We start from the raw sequence: 21,160 nt of genomic DNA on the forward strand, positions 1-21,160 counted from the left end.
GCTCTTTAGCGCCCTTCAAAATTTTTTCCTCTTTTTTTTCATTATTTTTTTATGCCAACTCCAGTGATTTTCGTGACCTCAAAACTTAGCTCAAATTTTTATGTATTTTAGGTTAAAAAGATAAAATTTAAATCAAAGATGACGCTCGATAGATAGTCCACCCGGCCCTTAAGCAGAAATTATTTTCAGACTCAATTAGAGGATTTGTTATTTAGGAAATCTCGGAATTACTCTGTTGGATCCTAAGGATTAAATCGCTGGAAATTAATGGAAATCAATTAATGGACTTTTTATTTTTGGAGAATGCCTCTCGCTGGTCTATCAATCTCCTAATTGATAAATACCTCATTTATCTATTCATTTATAATAGAGAAATATCGGAAATTAATTAAACATAAGGAAGTTTTGCTGGTATTCTGTTATTTTTCCTGTTTTTCTGAGATTTATTGAAAACTATCGATCGGATTGGGATATGAAAATATGGCGTTTGTCCGTTCCATCATGACTCTTTCATAAAGTTTCATCCCGATACACTAATTCTTGTAACTTTTCACTAAAGTTCAATAAAAAATCAATAAATGCTAGTGAAAAGTTATAAAAGTTATAGTTATTGCATCGGGATGAAACTTATGAAGGATAAATCATGATGTAAGGGACAAACGCTATATTTTCATATCCCAATCCAATCGATAGTTTTCAATAAATCTCAGAAAAACAGGAAAAATAAGAAAATACCAGCAGAACATCCTTAAGAAAGCCATAAGCAAACAAAACCTTCGAGGATTTCTGATACCAACCTTTTCTCTCCTTGTGGTATCACAATGAAGAGTTGCTTGGGATCTCAGATCATCAATTTGTTGAGACGTCAAGATCTTGACATTGCTGTCAGAATCAGCGAGTAGCATGTCGGTTGACATCCCAATTATAGCAGCTCCAGTTTTAGACCTCAGGACATCCTCCAATTTGTAATTCAGTTCAGCATCCTCTGATGCGGTTAAATTACCGTACCAACCGGTGACAGCTCCTGGATATCCAACGAGATATTTGAAATCGCCACGTCTTATTGCTGAGTAATTGGAGATCTCGTCGATATTTATTAATACTTCGTTGCGAGGTGTTTCCTCGCTGTCAACTATTGTTGGCCACATGTTGAATCCATCGAGGGCTGAGAGTGTGGCATTGATTCCTTATTTTAAAAAGACAAGAAACGATTAGTAACTGAAAAGGCCAGAAATTCTTCAATAATACGAATGTTTAAATATTCGCAAGGACAATTTATCGCGTGTGATCCGCAAACGATTCGAATGTAGACTGAGTTGATAACGAAATATCCATTAGGCGGATAGTTATTAATTTCAGTTTAATCGAGAATTGAGGAATACCGTGAGTACTCTTCCTCCGGATACCGCTGCTAGACTCATCAATGCCAATTACACCCTCTGAATGTATTTAATGCTAGAGTAATTCTATTCACTTTGAAAATTCATCAGTTTAGGTTCCCCACATTTTTTTTTAGATTATCGTCGAAATTTATCCATTCCTCTTTTAATTGCAGCACGAGACGTCCAGGGTCAATCAAGCGTTTTACTAAATTGGTTGTGGGGTAAAAGGTAATTGATATATTACTATGTCATGCTGGTAAATATGTAAAAGTGGAGAGAGAATTGAATCTCTTCAAGCAGATTTACGACCGGTATGTTAGGGAGATGCCGTGAGCTTTGATTTTTTGAATAAAAAGTCCGGATTGGAAAATGGGTTTAAGGACCGGATGGAGTATCTCGGAAAGATAATTTACTCCAAAATTGGGATTCCTAATTACTCCGGCAATTAATTGTTTTTTCTGATAATTGTTAGATAGCGTTCTAGTCGTTGACAACCGCTAGAACGCTAGCTAACAATTATTGAAAAAAAACAATTAATTGCCAGAGTAATTAGGAATCCCAATTTTGGAGTAAATTATCTTTTCCAGATAATCCAACCGGTCCTTAAGGATTTTAGACGCTCACCAGCAGCGGATACCAGCGTGGGCAGCCAGTCAGACATGTGGAAGAGTTGATTACTGACTTTTTGGGATTGTTTTATGAGTGGACTCCAGACAGCCGCAACACAACGAACTGCCCCTTCCCAAGCAGTTGTTTTCATCTAGTTTAAATTGAAAATTAGAGCTGAATTTGTTAGTGGTATTATTAGAGGTTAATGATCCTTACGCCTCGTAGGGGGTAATTACTCCCAGCATTGTGATGAGCACCGAAAGTCGGGGCTCCATTGTCAGCAACAAATAAAATTATGCTGTCCTGCAGCATTTCATTTCGACGTAGAGCTGCTACAACCTCTCCCACACTTTCATCCAGTTTCGAAACCATTGCTGAGGACAAAGAAAATTTCACATATTTTAATATTTGACGAGACCTATTGCGCACTTCGTGCGCCGAATTTGAATTTGGCGGTTCGAGTTGACCAATGAGGAATTAGTCTTATGCGTTTCGAGATATTTCGACTCGGGCGAACTTCATTTTTGTTTTTCTACTTTCATAGTAAGGACGAGATCTACTACGCACTTCGTGCGCTGAATTTGAATTTGGCGGTTTGAATTGAGTAATGAGGAATTAGTCCTACGTGTTTCGAGATATTTCGACTCGGGTGAACTTCATTTTTGTGTTTCTACTTTCATAAAAAGGAAAAATTTCACCTATTTTAATGTTTCACGAGACCTATTGCGCACTCCGTGCGCCGAATTTGAATTTGGCGGTTCGAGTTGACTAATGAGAAATTACTCTTACGCGTTTCGAGATATTTCGACTCGGACGAACTTCATTTTTATTTTTCTGCTTTCATAAAAAGAACGAGACCTACTGCGCACTCCGTGCGCCGAATTTGAACTTGGCGGTTCGAGTCGACTAATGAGAAATTAGTCCTGCGCATTTCGAGATATTTCGATTCGGGCGAACTTCATGTTTGTGTTTCTACTTTCATAAAAAGGACGCGATAGTAGGGAAGTGGAGCGTAACATGCAGATTTTTTTTATTTAAAAAGAATCACAGAACTGGAGAGAAAATGCATGAAGATTATGGCACCACCACAAAACTGCGTGTGCCATTAAATAATGACAAAATACAAAACCGTTATATTTTTTCACATCGATCCCATCGATAATAAGCCGAACAATTTTTATAATTCGAATTTTGGCTATTTATGGGTATGGAACATTCTTAATTGAGATAATAGACTTACCAGCATATTTTCTTCGTTCAGGATCACTTATGTAGGAGAATTTGGCAACTTCTTCGTCTGGTGCTTGCAGGAGATTCTCTGCATTTCCACTGTGCACGGCTGCATGTGCAAGATATATAAACATTGGTGTGTCTTTATCGTGGGTATCGATTAATCGAACAGTTTCTTCTGTGTAAAGATCTGTTGAGTAACGATTTTTATTTTCAAATGACACCGACATGTTTCTTCTCATATCGTAACCACGATATTCGTCCTATAAAAAAAATATCAGAGTGTAATTATTGCGAAATGATGAAATTACTGGTTAAATATATTTGCGGAATATTTAAAATTCAATTGATAATAATCGATTCGATAATTCACCAGCGAAGTGGTAAAATAGAATGAGTGCTTATTTTTCGGGGCGAGTTTTCAGCCGATATCTCGGAATTGAAAGGACCTAGCGAATTTTGTATGTGAATATTTTTTATAGAAAAGGATGAGAGCTACAAAAAAGATATTTATGAAAAAATCGTAATCTTTCTTCAATTTCAAGATATTGGGTAAAAACTGGGGTCGAGAAAAATGTACTTATCCTAGTTTTCAGTTTCATCAACAGAATTGATCGATTGATTTACGGATTTTTCAAATATTATCACTTATTTGTTAGAAATCACCAGTGTTCATTCAATTTTAAAAATAATGACGAATTCTTTTGATTTTATGTAAAAAATTTTCCCAATATTCAAAATTTTCAAAAAATTGTAAATATCAGAAATTCATTTTTGAATAACTCCAGAACCGCTGAGGCGATATTCTCCAAAATCGAATCAGTTCTAAGTTCCATGAAGATGCATTGATTACCGCAAAATTAATCGAATCGCATCATTTGACCAGAAGTTAGAGGCCTGACACTTATAGAACGCATGAAACTCAATTAAAAAATCTTCACGACACCTTTCTCTAATTAAAAACAATATAATAATCTAATTTATCCCTAATAATTTGCACTGACTTACAGATGATTCAAACTCATGATTATAATAATCCTGATGTCCACTCCAGTATCCAAAATGGGAGTCAAAACCTCGAAACGTTGGAGTGTATTCTTTTTTGAAAAAACCCAAGTGCCACTTGCCAACAATGTGAGTAGCGTATCCCCCTTCCTTCAGGTACTAAAATTGTTATAAATTATTTGTTTAATTTTGTACTATTCAGTATTTGTTTTTTGAGTACTGATTGCGTACCTGAGGCAGTAATTTTTCAGATAGAGGAAGACCTCTTGGTTCGGTGGCTTCCAGAGCTAGGTGCTGCATTCCAAGATTAATTGGATATTTTCCAGTCATCAATGCTGCTCTGCTTGGAGTACATACAGCCCCAGTGTAATGATTATTTAGAATTACACCATTGTAAGCAAGTGCATCGATATTTGGTGTGGGAATCTGATTAGATCCATGGAAACCCACGTCATTCCATCCCTGTTGATTGGTATTTACAAGAAATTCATTTTTTTATGATTATATTTTACTTGTTGTAATTATTCTAATGATCAAGACCCGTAGGAACAGTTTAACGATGTTCTGCCGGTATTTTGTTAATTTTCCTATTTTTCTGAGAACTTTTTACTAAAATTTATTGATTTTTTTAAATTAAATTTTAGTGAAAAGTTACAAAAATTAGTCAATCATGATGGAACGGACAAACGCTATATTTTCGTATCCCAATCCAATCGATAGGTTTCAATAAATTTCAGAAAAACAGGAAAAATAACAAAATATCAGCAAAATATCCTTTAAGGCCCGGATGGACTGTCTGGAAAAGATAATTTACTCCAAAATTGGGACTTCTAATTACTCCGTCAATTAATCGTTTTTTCCGATAATTGTTAGCTAGCGGCCTAGTTGTTGACAACTGCTAGAACGCTAGCTAACAATTATTGAAAAAAACGATTAATTGTCAAAGTAATTGGGAATCCGAATTTCGGAGTAAATAATCTTTTCTAGATAATCCACCTGAGCCTTAAAAAAAATTTTCGTGTTTAGATGGAGCAGGGTGGTGAATTCAAGAGTCTGCTTCTGAGTGGAGCCTCAGAAATTTATAAAAAGATGAAAGAAGAGGTTTTCTTTCCCACCTTCAATTGAACTCGCCCAGGAAAATCATCCCAGCAATTTTAGATGATTACAGATAAAAGACTGAAAGTTGAAGAGAATGAATAGATTGATATTTTTTTTTAATGTAGAGGATTTTATTTAGTGTTCATGGAATAATTAACACGATAACTATACGGTGATAGTATATATTTTATTTATTCCATAAAAATGTCTTGGATAAATGCTCTGGGAAATTAATTGAAAAATTTATTGCAGACAACTCAGCCATCGGTCATTCCAGCAATTTTAGATAATTATAGATAAAGACCAAAAGTTGAAGGAGAGAGAAAGGAAAATGTCGAAAGGAAAACAGAAAATCCTTTGAAATTGCTGACGCTTGGAACACACAAGGTCTTCCTCGGGGTATCATTTATTCTACTTCCTGAACCCATGAATTATTCGATTGTGACAAGCATTTCTCCAAACAATTAATGGTAACGAAAAGATAAAAGTACTGAAGAAATAGATGTATATGTCAAGGTTCGCATTACCATTGTAATTATGCAAACAGCTCTATCAGTCATGAATGTAACGTCATTTAACACAAAACATTGTTGATAATTATGCATGTTAATATAATGCCATCTCTCTAGAAGCTACAGGAATTCGAATAACTAATCGTTTCTGAGTCATTTCGAGTTATTGCTAGAAAAAAATGGTAAAATTCAAGGTGAATTTTATTTCTTTATGGGATATTCTGAGTGATCTCGAGGCTCAGACCCTTACCCCCTTCGATTTTATCGCCGATTTTCTTCTTTATTGTACACGCCATTATAATTAATAGTTTCAATTCAATTTAATAGAAATTTTCGGGAAATTCCAGGAATTTATAATGATTTTTTTTTTCACTTCTTCAGCTTTTAAGAGCGTAACTCTCGTAAATATTAACCGATTTATAAAATTATTTCAAAGATTTGAACCTCGCGAAAACTTTGTGAACTCAGAAAAAAAAATCAAGGGCCAGATGCAGTACCTCGGAAAGATAATTTACTCCGAAATTGGGATCCCTAATTACTCCGTCAATTAATTGTTTTTTCCGATAATTGCTAGCTAGCGTTCTAGTCGTTGATAATCGCTAGAACGCTAGCTAACAATTATTGAAAAAAAACATTAATTGCCAAAGTAATTAGGAATCCGAATTTCGGGGTAAATTATCTTTTCTAGATAATCCACCCGAGCTTTAAGGCCCGGGTGGACTGTCTGAAAAAGATAATTTACTCCAAAATTGGCACTTCTAATTACTCCGTCAATTAATCGTTTTTTTCCGATAATTGTTAGCTAGCGGCCTAGTTGTTGACAACCGCTAGAACGCTAGCTAACAATTATTGAAAAGAACGATTAATTGCCAAAGTAATTAGGAATCCGAATTTTGGAGTAAATTGTCTTTTCTAGATAATCCACCCGAGCCTTAAAATTAGTCGAAATTCAAGTTTTGAATTTTTGAAATTCATATTATCTAGAGAGACGATCAGAATGTTTCTTACCAGATCATCAGCAACGATAATTACTATGTGTGGTTTAGTGCCATTTTTTCCCAACACTTCACTTGAAAATATATTCAAAGAAATGATGAAAATTATGAAGAATTTCGCTGTCATTTTTATTTTGCATTGAAATCTCACTGACTTGTGAATAATTACAGATTAACTAATTCTTGATCTGGTGATGATGGAGATCATATTAATGGTTTCGCCCAGAAAGATTAATCTACTGTGAGAGATGAGAGACAAATTCATTTCTTCATATAACCAGTATTAATGCGGAAAACAAGTTTTTCCTGTATTTCAGAGTAATCGATCGACAGCATCAGAGGTATCAATGACGAATCCTTCGAACACCCACATTTTTCCATTTTCCTCATTCCTGTTAGAACTTAAATCAATTAAAATACATTACAGATAATCTATCGGATAGAGGAGAGCCGGGCAAAATGGGACAGTCGCGGAAAAGTGCTTTTAACTCATTCCCAGTCTTTTTTCAGCTAGAAAATCTTGGGGACTGTCTAAAAATATTTCAGTGGTCTTTGCGAATTAAATTTTCTCTTTTAACCGGACAGTTGTTCTCCTAGTTTTTTAATTTTTCAATATTTGAAAAAATGGCTATCTAACTTCAATTATTTTTTATTATTTATTTTTTTGTTTGTAATTATGAAATTCCTTACGTGGGAATTTAATATTTTTTTGTCAGTCAGCTGGGACAGAATTCTGGAAAACCTGAAATTTTTGCTAATGGATTCTTACGATCGATTTTTTCCTCTCGTTTTCCATTGGACCTCCTGATTCATTCCAGTTTACCCCGTGTCCCATTTTGCCTGGGTCTCCCCTAGGTAAAATGAGTATTTCGTAACTGGGAAAAAATTAAAGCTGAAAAATCAAAGGAAATAGAATAATTAACAATTAAAATCCTGTCCAGTGAAAATTAAACTGTTAATTAATTCTATCATCCTCCCTAATTGTCCTATGAAAAATGTCCATTGAAAAATGGCAAATTATTAAGAGTTAAGGCCCGGATGGACTATCTATCGAATGTCATCTTTTGTTTAAATTTCATCTTTTTAGCCTAAAATGCATCAAAATTTGGGATCGAATTTGTGTTGCGGGAGCTACTCGAATGGTTATAAAAAAATAATGAAAAAAAAGAGGAAAAAGTATTGAAGGGCGCTAAAGAGCAATATTGTTTAAAAGGGATCTACCAAGTTTATAAAAAAATAATAAAAATTACGCAGCTTACCATTGCTCTCCAGAAGATTGAGTGACAGCTAGATGCAATAGTAAGCTACGTATTTTTTATTATTTTTTAGCAAACCTGGTAAATCGCTTTTAAATAATATCGATCTTTAGCGCCCTTCAATAATTTTTCCTCTTTTTTTTCATTACTTTTTCATGTCCATTCAAGTGCTTCCCACAACACAAAATTCATCCCAAATTAAAAATAAAAACATAAAATTTAAACAAAAGTCGACGTTTGATAGATAGTCCACCCGCGTCGTAAATGAATAATAATTAAATAGATATTCTCAATCTATTCCACCAGGAAAAGGAGTTCGGCATAAGAAATGAATATCAGTAATTGCACTCGATGAAAATTTAATTCAAAATGTACATTTTCTCCTTCCATTACTGGTAAAGACACTTTCAATGAATTTTTTTATACAATGGCCATATATTATAATTATAAAATAATCTATTACATTGCTGTTCTCTTTCAAACTCCCCACATTTTAATTTCCCTCTTAAATATATTCTCCTTTCGCATGACAAAGGCACCAACTTTAACTCATTGAAATTCATAAATTAATGACAATTAATACTATGACACGCATTTAAAAGCTTCAACGAATTTAATGTACAAATATAAATGTTAACTTCTTTCCAATACCATCCAGGTGTCAGATATTCAATTTACACTGTTAATTAACTATTGCGTTTGGCCCTGGTGAGTCAATCAATTTGGCAGTTAATTACATTAATCAATCGTAGGGAATGTATTCCGAAAAATCATGAAACTCGTCCATCCATCGGTTTTGGCTTTGGTCACATGTGGACCACTTTTGGCGTGCTGAAATCAATTCATTCGTCATTAATTATTTGTCAATTATTGTTAAATATATGAAAAATGTAAAAAATAATATTGAAACTAGAATAGAAATTAGACATTTATTTTTTTAAACAAACGAGAGAAGACACATGATTTGTACGTGGCGCTATGATATGATTTTCAATTTTTTTATTTCGGTTTTTATTTCAAAAGAGAATGAGATGTGTTGGAATATTTGAGTACAGCTCTTTCATTGTCCTACAAAAATCACTTGACACCATCCTAAACATTCTGGAAAACAGCTCTACTAAGGGACTAATTTACGATCGGTTGTACTCCGAATTCGAGAGTGATTTAAGGCTGTTGTCGCGTAGAATTTTTTTTCGACAGTTTTCGTTAAAAATTTTATGGTGAATAGTTTGAAAAATTAGCAACAAAATGAGCCTTTTCCGTTTGCAATTGACTGTTTTGAACTTGAGATATAAATTTTTGAAATTCGAGTGATTTAACACGTGTTTAAATGGAGTTTTGCCGATTAGAATTTTTTAAAAATCAACGGCTAGACAGTTTCAGAAATAAAAAAAAACGTGGAATATACATCGTGGGAGGAAATACAGAAAAAAAAATCAAATCGATTGCCCGTTTGGTTTACGGAATATAATTATCGGAAATTCATAAATTTATATAATTGAAAATAGTTAATATGGAAAATATATAGTTATGCTTTAGCTATCCATGCACAATGCAATCAATCAAGTGAGACTATATACCGCTAAAAGATTGTGTTCTAAACTGGCCCGTTTTACAGCGGATAAACTTTTTACAGAGACTGTCGCGCGACAACCACCTTAATCGGTAGGCGGAAAAAATATCCCCGGAAAAAATAGCCCACACACCCAAAACGTGTTAAAACCCACCCAATTTGATAGACCATAGGAAAATTAGAGCCCCTGAAAAAATAGACAACGAAAAAAATAATTAAATTAAAAAATAATTAAATTGAGCGAGTTTTAACACGTTTTGAATGTGTGGGATATTTTTTCCCTGGGATATTTTTTCCGGGATTCGATTTAATCCTAAACATATGCTGAAATTTCAGCAAAGGACTGTGTTCCTTTGAGTCATAGAATTGAGAGTTTTTCCCTTTGATATAGTTTTTAGTCTCTGGACAACGGTCCTCAAGTTAAGACGCGGCTTCCTCGTGCTAATAAAGAATATTCTATAAAGTATTTCACCGTGTCTTCGGTTTTATTTGTTCACTTACACCCATATTCCAATAAGATGATTATTATTGTAATCAGTAGATTTTCCATATTTTAAACAAATATAACGTTCCGTTTGTAGTCTCATTGCTGAGATCGAAAGCATTGAATTCTGTTTCTTTCCATTTTATAAATAATTACCAATATAACAGTAATATATCGGCAGAATTACCTTTTACCCCACAACCAATTTAGTAAAACGCTTGATTGACTCTGGACGTCTCGTGCTGTAATTAAAAGAGGAATGGATAAATTTCGACGATAATCTAGAAAAAAATGTGGGTAATCTAAACTGATGAATTTTCAAAGTGAATAGAATTACTCTAGCATTAAATACATACAGAGGGTGTAATTGGCATTGATGAGTCTGGCAGCGGCATCCGGAGGAAGAGTACTAAGGGCGTCTTTGTGCGCCAATAAAGACATTTGCTGGGTGTTCCTCAATTCTCGATCGTCCATCAATCGAATGTCTCGTCTGTGTCCGACTGTGTGCAGCTGGGACAACCTACGGGGAATACTAGCTTTTACAGAGGAGTTCTTACTAATTAATCAATCCTAACAACAAGTGCAGACATACCATAAATATATCATATTAAAGCCCGGATGGACTGTCTAGAAAAGATAATTTACTCCGAAATTCGGATTCCTAATTACTTTGGCAATTAATAGTTTTTTTCAATAATTGTTAGCTAGCGTTCTAGCTGTTGTCAACAACTAGGCCGCTAGCTAACAATTATCGAAAAAAACGATTAATTAACAGAGTAATTAGAAGTCCCAATTTTGGAGTAAATTATCTTTTCAAGACAGTCCATCCGAGCCTTAAGGACCGGTTGGATTAACTGGAAAAGATAATTTACTCCAAAATTGGGATTCCTAATTACTCTGGCAATTAATCGTTTTTTTCAATAATTGTTAGCTAGCGTTCTAGCGGTTGTCAACAATTAGGCCGCTAGCTAACAATTATCAGAAAAAACAATTAATTGACGGAGTAATTAGAAGTCCCAATTTTGGAGTGAATTATCTTTTCCAGACAGTCCATCCGGGCCTTAAGGCTCGGGTGGATTACCTAGAAAAGATAATTTACTCCGAAATTCGGATTCCTAATTACTTTGGCAATTAATGGTTTTTTTCAATAATTTTTAGCTAGCGTTCTAGCGGTTGTCAACAACTAGGCCGCTAGCTAACAATTATCGAAAAAACGATCAATTAACGGAGTAATTAGAAGTCCCAATTTTGGAGTAAATTATCTGTTCCAGACAGTCCATCCGGGCCTTAAGGCCCGAGTGGACTGTCTATCGAACGTCGACTTTTGTTTAAGGGCCGGATGGAGTATCTCGGAAAGATAATTTACTCCAAAATTGGGATTCCTAATTACCCCGCCAATTAATTGTTTTTTTTCGATAATTGTTAGCTAGCGTTCTAGTAGTTGACAACCGCTAGAACGCTAGCTAACAATTATTGAAAAAAACGATTAATTGCCAGAGTAATTAGGAATCCCAATTTTGGAGTAAATGATCTTTTCCAGATAATCCAACCGGTCCTTAAATTTTATCTTTTTAACCTAAAATACATTAAAATTTGGGATGAATTTTGTGTGGCGGGAAGCACTTGAATGGATATGAAAAAATAATGAAAAAAAAAGAGGAAAAATTATTGAAGGTCGCTAAAGATTGATATTATTTAAAAGGGATTTACCAAGTTTGCTAAAAAATAATAAAAAATACGTAGCTTACTATTGCATCTAGCTGTCACTCAATCTTCTGGAGAGCAATGGTAAGCTGCGTAATTTTTATTATTTTTTTGTAAACTTGGTAGATCCCTTTTAAACAATATCGCTCTTTAGCGCCCTTCAATAATTTTTCCTCTTTTTTTTTCATTATTTTTGTATAACCATTCGAGTAGCTCCCGCAACACAAATTTGATCCCACATTTTAATGTATTTTAGGCTAAAAAGGTAAAATTTAAACAAAAGATGACATTCGATAGATAGTCCACCCGGGTCTTAATTAAATACTAGGGTAATCGACATCGCGGACGTGTCGGTGCTAATATAAAATTACATTACATTATTCTACGAGTCTTTCAAAATATAATGCTCCTAGGATTATTACATTCATCGGTAAAAGTCAAAACGAAAAGCTAAAAAAGAAAAACGAAGAATTCAAATAACTGGTAGAAATGTTAACAATAAACTCGTGCTCCCATGCCTGTCAACATTCTTTAGAGTAACTGTTCTCAATGTCTGTTATGTCTGTTAACAGAATAACCGTCAGGATTTGGTTGGAGAAGTGCCACAGCATTAAGGCCCGGATGGACGGTCTGGAAAAGATAATTTACTCCAAAATTGGGACTTCTAATTACTCCGTCAATTAATCGTTTTTTCCGATAGTTGTCAGCTAGCGGCCTAGTTGTTGACAACCGCTAGAACGCTAGCTAACAGTTATTTTAAAAAACGATTAATTGCCAAAGTAATTAGGAATCCGAATTTCGGAGTAAATTATCTTTTCTAGATAATCCACCCGAGCCTTAATAAACTTCACTGTATTAATTACAAACATCGGGTAATTTCCGGAATAATCTTTGTACACTAGACCAAATGCTGTGTGATAATACCTTGAAAACGTGTAAATCAAAATAATAATTAAACTGAAATATTCAACTCAGTTTGCATTCGAATCGTTCAAGGATCGCACGCGACAACTTGTCCTCACGAATATTTCCATTTTCATATACTCTTCAATCAATACTGTTCCCTGATTAATCGAAAGCTCAAATAGAGACGAAAAGGGCCCAACAGAAGTACCAAAACAACAGTCATCGAAACTTACTTTTGAGCGAGTTCAGTTTTCTTCCCAGAAGGTTCACTCTTCACCGGTGTCTTCTGCTCCTCAACATTAGGTTGTTCACTCACAGTCGTCACCTCCCCGACAATTTCTCTCCTCATTTCTTCATTCAATCGAATAGCATTGGAAAGCCTCAACTGGAGGGTATCCCTTTCCTCCAACAACTGCATCAACTCATGGGTGAGCTCCTCACACCTGACGTCCCTCTGATGCAACATATAAAGTGCAACATCAAGTTCACTCGAAGTAAGTGATTGCTCCTTGGACGGTTCCCCAGTAGCAGATGATATTTGTTTAGCTAGTGCATTCTCCAGCAGCAAACACTCAGTCGTTTTACTCTCTAATTTTTTCCCCAATGACTGAACTTCTGCTTCCTTCATGTCCAACATCTTCTGGAGATTAATCCTCGCTTCATCCCCCAGATCGTCTCCCTTAGGATTTTCAAGTTGCTGAAGAGCAGAACTCAGAGCCGTTTCCAATTGTGATTTTTCATTGTACAACGAGTTGGCTTTGTCCTGTAGCTCTTGGAATATTCTTGGATACGTATTCTCATTCAGGATGTACTTCAAATCCTCGATTTCTATGTCTTTACCCCTCAATTGCTCCTTCAAACTATCGATTTCGGAATGAATCAGTTCGTTTTCTCTGCATTTAGAACAGATTTCAGCTGTCTGTTCTGATTTCGCCTGGACTTCAGCTACAATAGCCTTCAAAGACTCGATCTCGTGTCCCTTTACTGATATTTCCTGAACTTTCTGTTCGATTTGTGATGTTAAAGATTCGATTGTTGTTGTCAGACGTGCTATCTCTTCTTTGGAAGAAGACAAGTCGTTCTCCAGACTGGAAATCGTCTCTTTGTTTACGGTGCACTCGGTTTTGAGGGACTCTACTAGCCATTCGTTCTTATCTAAAGACTCCTTCAGGGACTGAAGCTCTTGCTCCCCAGTTTTTATAGTAGATATCAATGATTCACGTTCTGAAGAAAGCTCTTGGAGCTGCAAAGAGAGAGAATCAATTTCCAGAGTTTTCTCCTGTAGTTTTGCCTCCAGAGTTGATGACAATTCGAGTATTTCAGCATCCTTCAGAGATAATTGTCTCAACAAATTCTCTTCAGCCTCTATTAATTTACGTGTCAGGTCTTCTTCACGTTCTGTTAATTTACGTGTGAGATCTTCTTCTTGCTCGGTTAATTTACGAGTCAAATCCTCTTCCCTCTGAGTCAACTTTCGAGACAAATCTTCTTCCTGCTGGCTCAATTTTCTGGACATGTCTTCTTCAGTTTCCATCAGTTTCTCCTTCAAATTATCTACACTGATTCGACAAGTTGCTGCTTCGATTTTGGCACCCTGTAATTGTTGTATCTGCTGTCTTAACTCAGCGACTTCTTGAACTCTGACGTTCAACAATTCTGTGACATTGGACAAAGTTTCTTGAGCTTCAATCAGATGATTTTGAGATGCACTCAGACTCTCCTCCAATAGACCTATCCTCTCATTCTGTTCAGCAGTTTTAATCTCCAATTCTTGAGAACGCTGCAACGCCTCACCGAGAACAATCGCATGATTGTTCTCCACTTCGATTATCCTCTGATTGGCAAATTCGAGATTAGACATGCACTCTGTCTCCAAATTCTGACACTTCTTCAGGGTCTCGTCAAATCCTATCTTCATCTCGTCGGTTTGATTCTTTGATTCCTCAATTTCTCGCATTCTCTCGGTCAATGATATCTCAACAGCAAGCCTCTCACTCTTCTCGGTCTCGATCAGAGTCCTCAGCTCTTCGTTCTCAGCTGCCAACATATCCAGGGAATCCTGGAGCTCGTCGTATTGCTCCTTCGATACCTGTTCCATCGTCGATTTTTCTGTCTGGCAAATTTCAAGGGATGTTGACTTTTCACCAATATCTCTCTCAACTGAACCGATCTTACTCGCCAATTCTTTATTACGAATTTGCAGAACTTCCACTTCACGATCTTGACGCTCTTTCATCTCCGTGAATCTCTCATTAGCCGCGACTAAAACATCAATTCGTTTCACCAGATTATCGCGTTCTTGAATGAGTTTGTTGTGATCAGATTTTACTTCTGTCAAGTTCTTCTCCAATCCAGAGATCTGAGACTTGAGTTCATCTTCAATGGCAGAGTCAAGGTCGCAGAGACTTCCAGATGATTTCTGGAGGTTCAACTGCTTCTGGAGATTTTCGTTCTGAGCCTTGAATTCTTTCAGCTTTTTCACTAACTTTCCACTCCTCACCTGCCCCACTTTAATCTCCTCCATCAATTTCAATCTTTCGTCCTCCAAATCTCTGATTGTGTCTCCCAACTCAGCAACTCTAACTCTGAGTTGAGTCTCCCCAGTGCAGAACGGTGTTATTGCCAGTCCAGAACCCAATTCAGCGTCCTGGGCATTCCATCCCCATTCCTCTTCATCATCTAGCTTCAATTCCTCGTCATTCAGAGGTGGTGATAGTCCTGATGATGAATCGAGTTTCGTGTCCTCTTGCACTTCTTGCTTTTCATCTTGACATTGAATGACTGCAGAAGTTGAATTGATTCTCTGCTGCAACGACTCAATTTTTGTGATCACTGCAGCCAATTCTGCGACGTAATCATTGATACCGACTTCTTCAGGGACTTCCTCTTCGGTTAGGCGTTTCACATCGCTGATGAAATGAACAATCGAATTCTGCAGATCTTGTTTCTCATTTTTCATCTTTTCCAAGGCCTCAATCGTTGCACTAGTGTCTTCAACTGCTCTCAAGTCTTCAACAGATCTAGCAACGAATTCTTGGCGTTGGAGTAGCTCAGCTCGCAGTTGGTTGTTCTCCTCGTTCAAAAGTTCAACCTGTTGCTCATAATCTTTCATCGCCAATTTCATTCCATCTGTCTCAGCAGATTGATTTTCCAATTCTCCATTCCTCTCGGTAATTCGTTCAATTTCTCGCTGATATGAAGAGACTTCAGTTGTTAATTCATCAAGTTGAGATGACAATTGGACTTTCTCTGATTCAATTACCTCTAATTTTTTCTTTAAGACTGCAATGTCCTCTGTGGAGCTTTCAACGTCCCAGGGCGCTGGAGCATCGAACAGCCTGGCAGCATCAAATAATTTCGGTGCTCCAACAACTTCAGGAACTGTATTATCCAAACTTTTCCCCGTCTCCTCCTCTAAATTCAAATTCTTGATTTTTTTAGATAAATCTGCTTTTTCAATCTCCAATTTCTGCAGCTTCTCATTTAATTCCTCAACTTCTTTCTCCTTTTCCTGATGAATCTTGGATAAATCCAGATGTTGTTGCTCCAAGCGATGACTTTGACCTGCAATTTCTCGAGTTTTCATCAGCTCGTCGTTGAGAGCAGAATTATCATCAGTTAAATGAAGAATTTGCTCGTGCATTTGTTGAATTCTCATCTCATTCTCAGAATTTCTCACCAACAAATCGTTGAATTGAGCCAGAGATTTTCTGGCTTCCTGGGACTCTTCGTTGCATTGCAATTCTTGAGTTCTCAGATTCTCTCGCATTTGCAGGAAATTAGCGATAGAATTTGCCAATTCGTTGTCTAGATTCTGAATCTCTGCGTTTCGCTCCTGTAGTTTTCCTTCGAGGGCGTTCACCAACTCCTGACATTTCTCGCAATGATCGCACGACTCTGGGGTATGAGATGAGGGTAGAGAATTTTTCAGGGCGATTAATTCACTCTTCAAAGTCTCAATAACTCTTAATCGTTCGTTCGACTCTGCCTCTGTATTCTCCAGTCGTTCATGCGTTTGTGCGTGTTTGGAAGACAACATTCCATTTTCTGTTCTCAGGGTCTGAATAGTGTTCAATTGCTCCACATATTCAGTCTCCATCACTTGCATTCGTACTCCAAGCTCTCGTGCTTTCTCCTTAGCCTCTTCCAGCTCCTGCTCCAAATTCACTTTAACAATTTGAAGAGCTACAATTTCCGACAGAATTGACTCTTTAGATGATTTTTCAGATTCAATTTCCAATTCCAGAGACTCGATTTTCTGATTCATCTGCGTAACATCAAGACTCAAAACCGAGATCTGATGGTTTTTATCATCAACTTCAACAATCAGCGATTGAATCTGTTGATCTCTAGAAGAAACTTCTGAAAATTTCTCCTCGATTTGAGATCTCAGCTGGTCAATAGTCTGCGACATTGTCTGTTGACTCGTTATTGTGGATTTTTCAAAAATGTCGAACTCTTCAGTCTTCTTCATAATCATGGCATTTAGAATTTCATTTTTCTGGATCAATCCCTCCAATTCAGATTGCACATTCTCCTTATAGGACCCGAACTCTGAAATTATCGAGTCCTTCGATAACTTCTCACTCTCGATTAATTGAGATTTCTCATTGATCTCAGCTGAGAGTTTTTCAACTTCCGATTGGAACTGCTTCACAAGATCCTGAAGAGCAGCGATTCCGTCATTAGCTGTGCCCAACTCTTTCGATAATCTCTCAATAGTTTCGGATTCGTTCGAGATTTGTGCATGGAAATTAATCAACTGTTCTTCCAATCCCTGAATTTTATTAGTCTTCATTTCCACATCGGACTGCATCTGCTGAATTCTCATATTGATTTCCTCCTTCTCTGATTTTTCACTTGCCCATTTCTCCTCGAGATCGTTGGCCTTTTCCTCTAGCTGCTGACACTGGGCCGTTTTCTTCTTGAGATTTGCCGCAATCATCTTCATTTTCTGCAATTGCGCCTGATTCGTGGCATTGACATCCTCCAATTCCTTTTCCAGTGAAGCAATTCGTTGGTCCAATGATGTTTTTACTCCCAGTGCCATTTGTTCATTGATAATCTTCTCTTTCTCTTCTAGAATTGATGTCAATTGTCCACATTGACTTGTTTTTGCATTCAATTCACTGATCACATCGTCGATCCTCTGATTTCTCATGCCGATGTCTTCGATGTGCTTCAGTTTCAACTGCTCCATCATCTTGTAGGCGTCATTCAGTTCTGCTCTGATGTCCTCTACGTATGACGTCTGATTCTCTAGCTGATGATTCAGAGATTGAACTACTTCCTCTTTAGCTGTAGTTTCATTCGCGATTCGTTGGAGTAAATCTTCTTTTTCCTCCAGCAAAACAAGAAGATCAGATTCTTTACCATTCAGTGATGCCAGTAATTCATCAACTTTGGCTGTCGCTTCATTGAGTTTCTCACTGAGATCGCCAATTACCGACTCTAATCTCTTGATTGTTTCCTCTTTCTCTCTCATTTTTTCAATTAATTCGCTATTTTCCTCCTGAATAATTGATTTATCTCCCAACTGCTCCTGCAATCTCATAATTTCTGCTTCAAGAACTCCAGAATGATTCTTATTCTCAGTGATGAGGCCATTTAATTTTGTTATCTCATCTTGCAGATTGTCAACAATTATTTCTTTATTATTAATCTCAGACTTTGAATGCTCCAATTCATTGCATTTATCCTTCAACTCTTTATCCATTGACTCCAATCGATTTTTCAACTCATCATTTGTCAGTCTAAAGTGATTAATTTCCTCATCCTGACCTTCAGCTTCAACTTTCACCGTCTGCAATTCATGGGTCAGCATTTCCACAGATTTATCAAGCGCTAATTTGTCTGATCGCAACTCCTGGAGTTCTTTCTCCAATTCAACTTTCCCCCTCGTGATATCTTCAATTTCTTCTTTGAACTTATCAATAATTGAATTAGAATTATCAACTTGTGATTGAAGTTCTGTCAGCTTCAGTTGTAACTCAGCAACAGCAGCTTCTGATTCTAATTTATCTGAGGCTAATGTTGACTCGCATGACTGATACATACTGGATCTCTGCATGAGAGAGTCGTGACAGGCATCAGCCTCATCAGCAAGAGAAACAGCTGACATTTCTTTTTCGACAAGAGCAGACTGCAAAGAGTTGATCTCCTCCTGCAGTGTAATTATCGTCACTTCATTATTCTTCAAGGTTTCCAGCAAAGATTGAATTTCCGTCTGCAAAGAGGCAACAAGAGACGTCTTGGTCTCCAGTAATGTCTCCAAAGACATCACGTTGTTGTCGAACTCTGCAGTGATTTTCTCCTTCTCTTCTATCAGCGTCATCTCCTTGGCCTGTGCCAGTGCTTCTAGCCATTCTATTTTCTTTTCAAATTCATCGATTATCTTGTCTTTATCTTCTAGTTCATTCTGCAATTTGGGAATTTGTGTTTCTGAAGACATCAGCATCACTTCTTTATCCTTCAATCTGTCTTCAATAATGGAGACTGTCGTTCTGAATTCTCCCTCAAGGGCTGTGATTGAATCCTCTTTTAGCTGTATTTGATTACTCAAGTGAGTGTTTTCATCTTCAAGCCACGATTTTTCTTTCTGCAAAGAGTCAATTGTAATTTTTAATTCAGTATTTTCATCTTTTAATGTCTCAAGGATTTTCGTGTTGGCGTTTATGGTCTCTTGTAGAGAAGATATTTCAGAGTTTTGATCTGATAAGCGAGTCAGCAGACTATTTATTTTCTCTGTACTCGCATCTTCTTTTTCTTTGGATTTCTCTGATAATTCTATCATTTCAGTGAATGATAATTGGAATTTCTCAACGATTGATGACTTTTCAAGATTCAAATTCTCGATTTGCTTCTCCATCTCTGTGAATTTTGATTGAATCGATGTTAGATTTTTAATCAATAGTTGACATTCTGATATCTCTTCGCGTTTCTCTGACAACTCTTGGTGGCTTTGGAGAAGACTCATCTCCAAATTTTCTACGTGTTGTAATTGTTCTTCAAGTACTTGCTTGCAGTCAGAAATTTCTGCTACCAGAGGTATCAAGACTGTCTCACTGCAGAGACTCGTGAGATTCTGTTTCAATCCAGAATTTTGAATTTCTAGGGTTTCTAGTTTAGCTTCGTAATTCTCCTTCTGATGGTTGAGCTTCTCCTGGAGTTTTGTCGACTCTATCACTAAATCGTTGTTTTCTTGGATAAGATTTTCGATTCTCTGGTGGAGATCTGTCGTGTTGTCTGGGGGTTCTGCTAGTTTTTCCTCTGAAATAATTAGATTATCTATTTTTGTGGGTCCATCGTTGTTATCGGAGATCCTCTCGAAGGACTCCGTGGAGTCTGTATCTGACGATTTTTTCTCAACTGTTGGATCCTTCTCTCTGAATTCCCGCAGTTGCATTTCTAGGTTTTGATTTTTCTGGGTGAGCAAATCCAATTGTTTCAGCAGTTCATTACGATTTTCTTCGATGGACTCGAAGGAGTCGACGACTGGTGATTTATTATCGGATTGATTGTCGGGGAGAGAGGCTGTGGATGGGGTCTGGGGTTTGACGCGATTCAGCGACTCCAGTTGGTCTTCAAGTTCGACAACTTTCAGTTCAGCTGTCACCCGAAGGTTTTCACAGTCTGCGTTCTCAGCTTCGAGAGTAGAAATTTCTTGCTTCACATTATGGAGCTCTGAAAATTAATAAAAATTACAATAATTAAAAAGCATCACGAAATAACTCTTCTGTTCATCAATTTCATTCAATTCATTCATTCATTGGAAATTGATCAAATAGATTTTCAATTGATTGATGTAGATTTCCATTATTTTATGTCTGTGCCTTCGGCTTGACCCTTCGGAGATTACGTCACGTATGCATCGCATGCATGTGTGTCTCGAACCTATAGTGAGAGCTGTCTATGGGGGGCGAAGGGCGCTTCGATCCGCCATCAAGTGTCGGTTAGCGCGGTTGACGCGGGATTCGTCAGTACGCTTTCGTTTTGCAAAGCGCGTATGTGTGTCTAGAAAACGTTGTTGTAACGTTCGTTGTTTTTATTTCTTCTATCAATAATAGGTGCCCTAAATGAGAGTGAGTCTATGGTAAGTATCCCCCCTAGCATTTCTTTTCAGGTTTATGAGCTTTTTTGGAGAAATTTTCCAATTCTCCAAAAACCACGCAGGTTGGAATAATGGACGACCATGATCAACTGATCAGGCGTCGACGGCTGCGGAGCCGTCGACGGCTGCGGAGCCGTCGACGGCTCCGGAGCCGTCAAAGCGCCTCAATCTTAAAGCCTCGGGTTTTTGCAGGTTTCACCTCAATCCCTTCTAGGAGGCTAGCTCACAGAACTTTCTTGAGCTCTTGGGATCCGCAGGTTTCACCTCGATCCTTGCAGGTTATTTCCTTACATCTT

At 37.0% G+C, this 21,160-nt stretch overlaps 3 protein-coding genes across 6 annotated transcripts in view; 1 reads left to right on the top strand and 2 right to left on the bottom strand.

Moving 5' to 3' along the window:
• The window catches only part of LOC105270229 (arylsulfatase B), a 9,684-nt gene extending 2,320 nt beyond the window's left edge, over positions 1-7,364 (bottom strand). Inside the window, exons 1-7 of the mRNA XM_011311049.1 lie at positions 6,845-7,364; positions 4,458-4,688; positions 4,230-4,385; positions 3,232-3,484; positions 2,208-2,365; positions 2,007-2,142; positions 798-1,186 (exon numbers count right to left, since the gene is read on the bottom strand). Coding sequence (XP_011309351.1) covers positions 798-1,186; positions 2,007-2,142; positions 2,208-2,365; positions 3,232-3,484; positions 4,230-4,385; positions 4,458-4,688; positions 6,845-6,958 — 1,437 coding nt within the window. The 5' untranslated portion in view covers positions 6,959-7,364. The remainder of the gene's footprint in view (positions 1-797; positions 1,187-2,006; positions 2,143-2,207; positions 2,366-3,231; positions 3,485-4,229; positions 4,386-4,457; positions 4,689-6,844) is intronic.
• A 1,065-nt stretch (positions 7,365-8,429) lies between these two features.
• Positions 8,430-21,160, bottom strand: part of lva (lava lamp) — a 23,226-nt gene continuing 10,495 nt past the window's right edge. For both annotated transcript variants that reach the window (XM_011311056.1, XM_011311055.1), the window contains exons 6-9: positions 12,988-20,437; positions 10,501-10,664; positions 10,332-10,386; positions 8,430-8,918 (exon numbers count right to left, since the gene is read on the bottom strand). In XM_011311056.1, coding sequence (XP_011309358.1) covers positions 8,894-8,918; positions 10,332-10,386; positions 10,501-10,664; positions 12,988-20,437 — 7,694 coding nt within the window. In that variant the 3' untranslated portion in view covers positions 8,430-8,893. The remainder of the gene's footprint in view (positions 8,919-10,331; positions 10,387-10,500; positions 10,665-12,987; positions 20,438-21,160) is intronic.
• The window catches only part of LOC105270231 (uncharacterized), a 2,551-nt gene continuing 1,975 nt past the window's right edge, over positions 20,585-21,160 (top strand). For 2 of the 3 annotated variants that reach the window (XM_011311051.1, XM_011311053.1), the window contains exon 1: positions 20,585-20,846. In XM_011311051.1, coding sequence (XP_011309353.1) covers positions 20,844-20,846 — 3 coding nt within the window. In that variant the 5' untranslated portion in view covers positions 20,585-20,843. Of the gene's footprint in view, positions 20,847-21,056; positions 21,143-21,160 lie in introns of all 3 variants that reach the window. The other variant, XM_011311052.1, reaches the window with a different exon arrangement.

The sequence above is a fragment of the Fopius arisanus genome, unplaced genomic scaffold, assembly GCF_000806365.1.
Source record: "Fopius arisanus strain USDA-PBARC FA_bdor unplaced genomic scaffold, ASM80636v1 scaffold00081, whole genome shotgun sequence".
NCBI lineage: Eukaryota > Metazoa > Arthropoda > Insecta > Hymenoptera > Braconidae > Fopius > Fopius arisanus.